This window comes from Daldinia loculata (genome assembly GCF_022478755.1).
Source record: "Daldinia loculata strain CBS 113971 unplaced genomic scaffold F4817scaffold_19, whole genome shotgun sequence".
Lineage (NCBI taxonomy): Eukaryota > Fungi > Ascomycota > Sordariomycetes > Xylariales > Hypoxylaceae > Daldinia > Daldinia loculata.
Genome location: NW_026054873.1, coordinates 364,401 through 375,402, shown reverse-complemented (window position 1 = coordinate 375,402; position 11,002 = coordinate 364,401). Strand labels below are relative to the sequence as shown.

The window sequence follows — 11,002 nt, the reverse complement described above, 5'->3', positions numbered from 1 at the left end:
TAGGAAAATACATGTGCTACATATTAATCTTACGGGCTACTGGGTGGGTGACCGTGGAGGACTAATGCCGACGATGCTGCTCCTCTCGGCACTCGCCCGACGGGAATTTTGGTAGACAAGAATGGGGGACAAAGATGGGGATAAAGATGGGGGATATCATAACCTAAAGTCTATGTACTCGAGGCTTTCACTGTAGGATTTCCCAGATTTATACCTGACGTAGAGTAGACTCTATGTCGTAGAGACTTTCTATTATATACCTATACTTATTAGTAGTAGTAGGACGGCGACGATCGTGGGAGGATAATGAGCATACTGACATCTCTGGTCACTCGCAACGTAGGTCGTGTTGAGAAGTCCCCGAGCAAGGTGATAATGAAAGTCCTACGTCGAGTAACCATCTAAAAATTTTACTCGCCTGGTAAATCCGAACCCCTTAATGTAACCCCTGTTTAAAATTCCCTTACTACAACCGGAGAAACTGCTAAGAGGTAAATGTCGTAGAACCAAGAACATCTCCAGTATTGAAGCCTCGACTGCTCAATGTACAGTACCTAGTTACCCTGTCCAACTAGTTTAACAATCCTTTCTCAGCAGCCACCATGCAACGGAGACTCGTCTAGTTCACTCTATTACGTACGGCGCTTCAAGAAGGAATGTGTTCGATCTTGTTAATCGTGAGCAATTGCTCTTTTTAGGTATCGGTGGGCGTAAAGCCAGCGACTCAGCTCGGCCCAACACTCCGTGGTTCGGACGAAGCCGAAGCCTCTCGAGATATTGCAACCCAATTCCCATCGGGTTGCAGAAATCTAAACCGCTGCCTCGCTTATTGTGCCGATGGCTTGAGGAAGGGTCGCGAACCACTTTGCGCCAGAGGCTTGTGGTTTAGGGCCAGCCTTGCGGCTTAGTCATATAGGGAATTCTAGAACATCACAGTACCTAGCCCATCGTCTATCACCGTCAGACGGTCGTCATAGGAGGAAATGTGCCTCTTTTTTTTTATAGAAAGTTTCCGCGTTCTTCCGTCGTCTTGACCACATAAGCTGAGAAGAAAGATAGTTAGTATATCGGCACGATGCGGGATCTTCTTCTTCAACACGACGATGGGTAAGGGTTAAATACGACTTGAGGATGCAAAGCCTTATTATAACTTATAAGGGCACGGGTAGTATATTGCGGGGGAACACGTTTCTGATGTGTGTGTTCCTGCGCGGAGAATAGGGTTAACGCATGGTTATTGGATGGGGACGGTAAGGCGCGAAGAGCGAACTTCCGGAAGAGGAGATTGATCATTTACTCATTTACTACCTATCGACGAATCGATACGAGACATATACCACGACACAATGGCACGGCACGAGAAAAGTTCGCGTTGGAGTTACATCGTCTTAGATATCCCGGGACCGAATTCTCGGAAAGACATGCTCGAACTGGGAATATTTTATTTATGTCATCTTGAGGTAAAAAGGGGGTAATTTGTATATATAGAGAGAGTTTGACAGGTAACAGGTCAAGAAGGTGAATTGGTGATGGATAATCTTTTACTACGTGAGAGGACCAATCAAAATGTTCAATCCCATCAAAAGTGCTGAGATGCTAATAGGTGTCTGACTTTTCATTCGCTCTCTCTATTGTGACGAGGAGAAAAGAAATACCGGAAAGATGGTAGGGGAAGTATAGGTATAAAAAAGGAGGGAAAAGGGAAAGAATACTAAGAAGAGTCATGTGCTTGTTGTACTGAAGTGCATTACAAAGTACATAGGTACCTACCTATCAAAAGTCCCCACTTTATTATATCACTATGTATGTAGTTCCTTCTACGACGCGGTCCTATGAACGCGTCTTTCCCGGAGTCAATCTTTCCTTATTCATCAAATCCGGTCACTGAACTTCTACATATCACCTCCATCCTCTCCGGGATCCGAACATCTCTATCTCTCACGAACTACCGGGCCGGCCGAATTTCGTCTTGGCCGGGTTAATCTGTGTGACCCTTGTCCAGCTTGTCCGACCATGAATTCTCGGAGCTGTTGTACCCCACCACTCACTCTCCCGACTTAAAGCGTACCGGTATTTCGTCTACATTGCCGTCTGAGCTGCCGACCATGTCTTCGCACCGTTTCCAAGTATCTTCGCCGGTCCACGGCACCGGTCGGCGAAAGTCCCAATTTACATATAGGCAACTAAGTCTCTTGGCATCTTACTCAACATCATCTCCTCTGCGCGTCATCGCCCACATCGATCTAGATGCTTTCTATGCTCAATGCGAGATGGTACGTCTCGGCATCGCTGAAGATCAGCCTTTAGCCGTTCAACAATGGTATTTATTACTTCCCCCATCGTGGCTCTGTCACTTCCCACTTACGAAGCTATAGGCAAGGTCTGATTGCCGTCAACTATCCTGCGCGCGAGTTTGGCATAGGTAGGCACTGCACTGTGACTGATGCAAAGAAACTCTGCCCAAAACTCATGGCCCAGCATGTTGCTACCTGGAAGGAAGGAGACGAGAAATGGTCGTATCATGACGATGCAGCGTCTCATATCGGCACTCACAAGGTCTCTCTCGACCCTTACAGGCTTCAATCTCGTAAAATCCTCGCACTAATCAAAGAGAGTCTACCGCCTAACATGCAGAAGGTCGAAAAAGCGAGTGTAGACGAAGTCTTTCTCGACCTATCTGCGCATATCCACTCCATTCTGCTGCAGAGGTTTCCGGAACTTGCGAATCCTCCCCCGTATGACGATCCCGCGGAGAAGCTGCCTATTCCACCCGTAACCGCTCTCGACTGGCAGGCGGACGCCCTCGTGGACCTCGAAGATGCAGAAGCCGAGGCGGACGATCCAGACTGGGACGATGTAGCTATCCTTATTGGGTCGGAGATCGTTCGAGACATACGCGCTCAGATTCGCCGAACCCTGGGATATACGTGCTCCGCGGGCATAGCTGGTAATAAGATGCTCAGTAAGTTGGGCTCCGGCTACAAGAAACCCAACCAACAGACAGTCATACGGAATCGAGCCGTGCGGCATTTCCTATCTGATATGAAATTTACTAAGATTAGAAACTTGGGGGGCAAGCTTGGCGACCAGGTCGTGTCGACTTTCCATACGGAGACCATTGAGGATCTACTCCTTGTACCGGTGGAGCAGATGAAGCTCAAGCTGGGTGACGACACGGGGGTCTGGCTCTACAATACGATCCGCGGTATCGACACGAGCGAGGTTAACTCGCGCACGCAGATCAAGTCCATGCTCTCCGCCAAATCCTTCCGGCCTAGCATACACAATCAGGAACAAGCCGTCAAGTGGTTACGAATCTTTGCAGCCGACATATTCTCGCGATTGGTCGAGGAGGGCGTTCTCGAAAATAAGAGGCGGCCGAAGACGATCAACCTACATCACCGCCAGGGGGGCCAGACCCGCTCCCGACAGAGTAGCATTCCCCAGGGCAGGACGCTCGACGAGACGACCTTATTCGAACTTGCCAAGAATCTGCTAAGCCAAATTATTCAAGAAGGTAGAGTCTGGCCCTGCACGAACCTGAGCCTGAGTGTGGGAGGATTTGAGGATGGGGTTATAGGTAATAGAAGTATAGGTGCCTTCTTGTTAAAGGGAGACGAAGCACGCGAATCAAAAGGAGCCTCTCGGGAGGCGTCGGCAGAGTCATTCGTGCATGAACGACCGGAGAAGAAACGACGGGTTGATAATCCCGGTATCCAGCGCTTCTTTCCTAAGAGGGAGAGTTCGTTGGGCGGAGATGCTGATGGGAATCTTGACGAAGACGTAGTAGGTACGGGTAAATCCCAGATTCAGACGAAAGAGGCTTCGCCGAACCGATCAGGGAGTCCCCCCAATCCAATCACGAATTACATTAAGGTGTGTACACGATGCGATGCAAGGCTCGAGGGCGCCGAGGCCCTACAGAGCCACCTCGATTGGCATCTTGCCAAAGACATCCAGGAGGAAGAACGTGGCAGGCACACATTTGCTAGCCACCATTCCACGGTATCACAAGGCCAGAAGACTGCAGCTGCATCATCTTCGTCGTCTAAGAAGCTTACGAGAGGTAGTGCCTCTAGTAGCAGTAAGTTCGAGCACGGGCAGCGGAAATTGAAATTTGGGTGAATCGATACCTACCTAGCATGCTACTCAACTCGAAGCGAACGCTACATACTCCCCGGTCAACTCCCACTCCACCCATTCGTCCATACGAAGTGCCTTTTCTCCCTTTGTCTACGGTGTCCAACGGGGGACCAACTTATCTACTACATAGTATCGAGTACGCCGCCTCGGAGTAGGGGGGACCCACACTCTCATGCACTTCCCCTATCTCTTAAGTTAGGCGATATGAACTGACGCCGCATATGGAATTCCGTTGTGGACACTGATGGCTTATGCTAAAGTTCCATGTTGAGTATAGCAGGCGATGCTCAGGCGCCCGGCACGGAACCGAGAAAATATCTTGATCCAAGAGAAATGTCGGTCTAGACGACCCACTATAGCGCCATGGTGGTGCGAACAAGCCTAGTGGGCTGCCCTCGGACTCGCGCTGATGACTTGACTATTTTAAAGTGACTCAGCTTTCAAATGAATGCACAATTCGGGAGGCGAGTACATCGTATGAACCGGACTCGGCGTGACGGTTCATCGGTCTTACGAGCGCTACGGCACACCTACCACCGGCCGTCTCCCAGTAATCCGTAATCACATGCGATATAAGGGAGAGTAAGGTTCTTAGTACATTAGGTACCGAATGTACGTATAATCTTAACCTAGGAGGCTCTAGAAGAAAAGGGTGTACAACAGGACGGAATAGACTACGGTAGTGCGGTAGTAGTGCCTGGTGCGAAGAAGAGAAAAGGGATTCATGCCGCCACCCGTCCTGCAGTTTGACAGGTACGCAGACATAGCAGAGAGATTTGTGTTCAATCTGAAGCATCTAAAGCATCTGAAGCGAATGATGTCGCAAGGCGACCTAATAGTAAACAGCCTACGTACTTGTCCTTTTTTTACCTCAGTACATGTCCTTTTTTTACCTCAGTACATGAATAGGTGTAGGTATGTATTTACCATTCAAGTCATCGTGTCACAAGGAATAAACCGAAGTTGGCATTGATTGGCTGATTGGCCCTTAGGCACCCACGACGCAGCAACCGCTATTTTTTTAGGCTCGGGTGCATTGGGTGCATTGATACCCAACGGCGAGAACAGGCATTTCGAGGTTTTTTTTTTTTTTTTTTTTGTTCACAGTGCCACGTCCTTTGCCCATCCAGCCATCGTGGTGTTAAGTGCCTAATCGCTTCGTGCGGGATGAGACCACTTCAAAGTGGCGGGGCCCCGTTCTAATGTATCTTGGCCAGTAATGTCAAAGCCGCTCTTGATTACGTTCCGGCCACAAACAACGGTGCCGGCTCAGTTGAGAGACGGTGCTTTAATCCCAAAGCAAAAACCTTCTCGTACATAATACACATAATAAAATAGTACCCTCTTTTCATTTGAGAATGAGGTCAGTCGGTATGTAGGGTGTCAACCGAGCCACAAAGGGATGGAACACAAGACATATGGAACATTCCCTCTTGGCCTTCTTGGTGTGGGTTGGCTGGTTGGGATTTTATCCAAACCAAGGGAGAGGGGGACGTGTGCGTGTATAATAGGAAGTCTAGAGACCGCGCCTCGTGCCCGTGAAAGATTTCTAAGAAAGTTTTTGGTCTTCTTTTGGGCGGATTCTTAGATCTCGACGAGCCGACGAGAGAGAGAAATACAGAGTGAGGAAGTCCTCCAAAAAAAAAAAAAAAGATTTACATGAGCCAAAGGCTAAAGCAGCCCAACCCAGAAAAGGCCACCGACAAACAAATTTGCTCCACCGACGGCTTTTATTAAGTAGTCACAAGTTACAACTACGACTCTCAAGTCAAATATTCCTTGTTTAGCTCCCTTGTTCAAAGAGAAATATAACCCAAGTCAACTTCCTTCTACGTTCCAGGATATATTTGTCGATCAGACGGGACAAGTCTGCGATTACATGTTTTGTTGTACGGATTGACCGATCACTAACTAATCCGTACCGAGAGTTGCATCGAAAGAAGCGGTGCGGGTGTTTGTTGCCTCCTAGATGCGAGACATACCAGACATACGGGCACCGGCCATCCATCCCTCCCACATCCGGAAATCCTAGCTTAGAAAGGTTGGCCTGTCAATCCCATCCATCCATCCATCCTGTCTATCAGTCTATCAGTCTATCAGCCACACTTGTTCGGGACTACCTACCCTGGATACCTAGTCTAGAATTCGATTGAGATTTTGGATTTTGGATTGGGGATAACTACCTAGCGACTGTTCTTTTCCCATGTTCAAAGACCCTCCTCTGCTGCAACGAACATATCATTCCCAGCTTGTTGGACCCGTCGCTGCGCGTCAACTCACCCGCCGGGGGATCGATTCTACCCCTTCAGACCGGATGAGTCTTGTCAAACTCATCTACTAGACTACATCTCGAACGCCAGAGGTCTGTAAGCTCACTGCGATACATACTACGTACCTCTCTTACTGTGATACTATTCGATATCGTCTTTATATTACTTATTATTACTTATTATTACCTTTTTTATTTTAATTATCATCTACTCTTATACTTTCTCTCATATAAGACATATAAGGCATACAAGGCATACACTGGAGACATAAGGCATCGTCTCCGCCAACCATTACCTCCCACGCGCCCCGTTCTTGTACAGTGACACCGCTCCACTGTGTCCGCGCGCAAAACAGACAGCTCATTGGTCTTGTCGCCTGTCCGGAGAAAGACATCTTGTCCTCTCAGCTGACAACCAATTCGCTACCCTCCTAATAACTAGCTTATCTCTCTCTCCCTATTCCTCCTATTCCTTGACGTTCTAACAGTTACTGTTACTGTCACTGTTCCCAACAAGTCGCGAACTAGTTTCTTCCAGTGCTACAGTATTGGTATTGTTCCATCGCCAAGAGTACCGTATTATTCCTACGCGACGCAAAGACGCAAAGACGCAAATCTTCAAGCTGTTTGTGACCCTGCAAAGCCCTGTAGGTCACCATCGCCACCCGTTAAGGATTGGACTGCACGCCCGCGCCACCATCCCTGTTCAGGCCAAGTTGGTGTCGCCATTGTGCCTTGTCACTTTCCCCTAATAGGCCCCTCCTTTCGCAGTAGGGACTAGGACTTTTTTTTGTGCCGCGGGTCCATATTCGATACCCACCAGCGAAAGCGTCTGGCCGCCTTTTCTCCTCCCCACCACCCACTTCTCTTCCTTCTCACCATTCTTCTCGACCGCTTGTTCTTTTTACTATTCCCTATTCCCTATTCCCTATTCCTCCTCTACGTTTGTTGTCTTCTACCGTCGACTCATTCTTCCCCTTTTTACCTCTTCTACCTAATCTTCGTCGACCGGTAATTCCTCCCATCATCATTTCCGACAACCATGTCTAGAAGACCAGCACCGTCCGGCAGCAATGCCTTACCCCCTCAAAACCGCCAGAATGAGTACTTCGTACCAAGAGATGGTATCGACCGTGAAGTTATCACGGCCGACATTTGTCGCTACCTTGGAAACGACGCTCTCGTTCGGCCCGGCACATACGAGGTAATGATCACTTCGATCTGCTTCTTTTTTCCAAACTTGACGCTAACGTTGCGTGCGTTGCAGAATCCTCAGAGCGGTCAGATCATTCAGGGCTACTACATAAACGCCTACCGCAACTTAACCACAGTAAGCACCTCTCGCATAGGCGACATGGACGTTCCAATTTGTTCAATTTGTTAACAAGAATTCCGCCGTAGGCTATGATCGAAGACCTGAAGGCAGATTCCGCGCGATGGGATCAAGAAAGGCGGCAGCAATCGGCGAGCCGTAATAACGCCGCCGGAGGTACTATTGCCTCGAGAGATTCGAACGGCTCTTATGTCAGACTCTCTAACTCCCCTATAGTCCAGTACCGCAATTCGGACACGCATCAGTCCCGCCAATACTACGGACCGACTGAAGCCGGATTTGCAGCGGGAACCCCGAACCGCGACCCGTATGGTGATGCCACGCCTAGATACCCAGGAACCGGTTCCGCAGGTTACACGGGAGCCGCTGGCTCCTACACGGCCCAGCAATATCCTCAGGGTGGGTATAGCACCCAGCAAGGATATACTACCCAGGGATCGCAATTCCAGCCCCCGTCTGCAAGTGTGACTTATCCTCCGATGCCCTCGCAAGGAGGATTTGGCCAGGCCGGCCAGGAACCTCCTTTCCAGCTGGTTGGAGCAGACTCGCGAGTAGCGCCAAACCCGTATAATGATCCGTATGCCGGCTCAAGGGTAGATCCCAGGGATCAGAGGACTCCTATTACCACGATACCACCTAGTAGGACTACTTACGCAACCTCAGGACCGCCCGTGCCGCAAGGTTACCCGGCTCCAACGTCTGGCGGCGGTTATTACCCTTCGAACCCTTCGCCCTCAAACCCGCCCTACCCAACTGCGCAGCCTCAAGACCCTTTTCTCGGACGCGGTGCGTACACTAGTGGTTTCTGATTTAACCCTCCCTATTCCAGTTTCTGATTGTTTAGCGTCTCCAGCAGGCACGTCCTACAATCCAGCACAACAAGATCAACAGTATGAGTCAACCCCTGCTCCCTCTCGCAACTCAGCCACAGCATCCAGTACACAACTTACTGGTAGTGGATCGTCGTCGCGACATCGTGAAAGGGATAGTGTTGACCGCCATTCCGATTCCAGGCACGCTCACCGGTCTCACCGCCCAGGTCGAAATTAAACCCGCTGGAGTGTGTGTTCGGCGTGACATACCGTCTTGCCAGTGATGGCTTCCATGATTAATTGTTTCATTGCCCGAGATTCCCAGGATTTGGAGTCCAACAAACCGCATCGTGGTCTTTTTTCCGGATTTTTGCCATGCAAAACAGGATAGACCGGGTTATGAATTTTGCAGACCTTGAAGAAAGAGTCTTGCATAGTTGCAAAGTTTGCGACTTATGAAATAATGTGTTGCTACCCGGACCCTCAACTCCCCCCCTGAGAGACCTGGATTCCAATCAGCATCTACTACTACTACCACTACTACTATTATCTACGTTACTACGTTTAAGGGGCGGCTTTTTACTACGATTACAATCCCGCACATGAATACTTCCTAGGGACCCAGAATGGATACGGCGTACTTATGAACGGAGAGCTTCGTTGTTAACGATTTGCATATGGGTGGGCCTCAATTGACTTGAAATGACGACGACCATTGTTTCTGCTATGCCTTTGTACGGAGTTGGCTTCTTGCCACACACATTTTATACCAGGCTCTTGGCCGGCGGGAAAAGAAGTTCTCTTTTATATCTCGGTTAGTATTTCTACTATCTACGGATCGGCTCCTGCCAACTTGCTGTCCGGATCCAGCCGAAGGAGGCTTACTTTATATTTCATACTTTTCCCGGGTTTGCGAATTCCCAAATGGCCAAAGTTTTCGCGCATGTTGTTGCATTATGGTGAGATGCGGGAATGATTTTTTTTACTTTACTAATAGATAGGGTTGAGATCCGGACAGCAAGGTGAGCACTGGACGGATTGTATATATATGTGCCAACCACTCCTGCGAAGGATATCTTCCAAGATTTCAATACTTTCATGCCTGGCATACCTTCATGGACTTTCTTCTACCTCGCCGTGCATGTACTACTAACTTGATAGGTTTACTAGGAAAGCATTTGGGCTTATCACCTCCAAGGATCATTCCCGGAGGACACCATAGAGGATGCAGACTGGAACACCGGACTGATTGACCATGGCTTCAACAATGACCACATGGACTGCACTTCCACTGGACACAGCACCATCCGGATATCTTGGGGACTCAGACCAGGACATGGACAAATTGGCAAGCCTGCCATGGATCACTAGCCTGAGCAAGGCTACAGTGCAAAAAATATGTCGCTGAAACAAATCAGCTTGACGCGGAGGTAAGATCTCATTCCCTAAGCTACACCACGTGAGGACTACTACCTACCCAAGTCTTGTTCGTGGCCTGTGACATGATCTCATCAACCATGACCAATTGAAGGAATGTGTTCTGATATCTGCCACTGGCAATACATTGGGTAAGTACGAGACTGCTCGATCCCGCTGATCCCCGCAGGCCATGGTTCCAATCCCACAATCCGCTGAGGATTACCGTGGAGAAAAGGGGAGCAAACATTTCCCGGACAGGACTCCAGCAAAGCAAACAACCCAAAGCCTGGTCATGACAGTACAGGCCTAGCCGACCAGTACTTGCCTTTCAGGGGAGCCAAAGCCTTCAAGGAAGAGAACATCGTTAGATGGTCTATCCGGAGATAGGCATGCATCTCAAGGATTTCTTGCAAACCAAGGGAAAATATATATATATATCTATCCTACGGAGAGGATCACATCCCGGACTGGAGCGGAGCTATTCAACCAACAAACAAATATACCTGGCTTTTCTTGCAAATTTGTCTTGTGCGCAATTGCGGGGAAAGGAAAAAAATACCGGTCTTGCTGTCCGTTCGTATCCTAGGAGAGATCTGTGACTCAGGCCAATACCGTGGATGGGGGACTACTGGAATGTCAAAACCCGGAACAACCATTGGGGGATGTCGACTTCTTCCACTATCGCCAGTCAGTAACAGACAGTTCTTTGCCCTTGCAATTCCCGGCGTGTTTTCGGATTTTTTCTGTTTCCCGTCTCCGCTCTGTGATGTCGTTGTGTGTCTCCTACTTCTCTGTTGTGGACTATCCCTGGATTCCTGGACTTGACTTCTCTCCGGATGGAATGGATTGATACTTACTCGAGTAGGATGGATGGTGGACACGTGTGTGGGATGTATCTGCGGTGCCGGGGTGGGATGTATCTGCGGTGCCGGGGTGCGGTTGAGGTTGATTGTGTTCTGGTTTAGGTTCAGCGGGATAGAGACTAGTCGGTTCGGGTGGTATATGTGTAGACTGGAAGAGGTCGTT

General features: G+C 49.1%; 2 protein-coding genes across 2 annotated transcripts; both read left to right on the top strand.

Annotated features, from left to right (window-relative positions):
- Window positions 1-1,450: 1,450 nt before the first annotated feature.
- Window positions 1,451-4,351, top strand: F4817DRAFT_75785 (DNA/RNA polymerase). Its single transcript, XM_049307868.1, has 2 exons — window positions 1,451-2,320; window positions 2,376-4,351. The coding sequence occupies exons 1-2, from the start codon at window positions 2,106-2,108 to the stop codon at window positions 4,123-4,125; spliced, it is 1,965 nt and encodes a 654-aa protein (XP_049159936.1). The 5' UTR covers window positions 1,451-2,105; the 3' UTR covers window positions 4,126-4,351.
- A 3,103-nt stretch (window positions 4,352-7,454) lies between these two features.
- F4817DRAFT_315139 (uncharacterized protein) lies at window positions 7,455-8,554 on the top strand (the record flags this gene model as incomplete). The annotated part of the gene is made up of 3 exons (XM_049300495.1): window positions 7,455-7,616; window positions 7,680-7,742; window positions 7,814-8,554. The coding sequence occupies 3 exons, from the start codon at window positions 7,455-7,457 to the stop codon at window positions 8,552-8,554; spliced, it is 966 nt and encodes a 321-aa protein (XP_049159935.1).
- Between the last annotated feature and the right edge of the window lie 2,448 nt (window positions 8,555-11,002).

What these genes read in the sequence shown, in the direction of transcription:
- F4817DRAFT_75785 (XM_049307868.1), top strand. Translation starts at nt 2,106, where the DNA reads ATGTCTTCGCACCGTTTCCAAGTATCTTCGCCGGTCCACGGCACCGGT. An exon ending in CCTTTAGCCGTTCAACAATG is followed by an intron (nt 2,321 to 2,375) that starts GTATTTATTACT and finishes ACGAAGCTATAG; the next exon opens with GCAAGGTCTGATTGCCGTCA.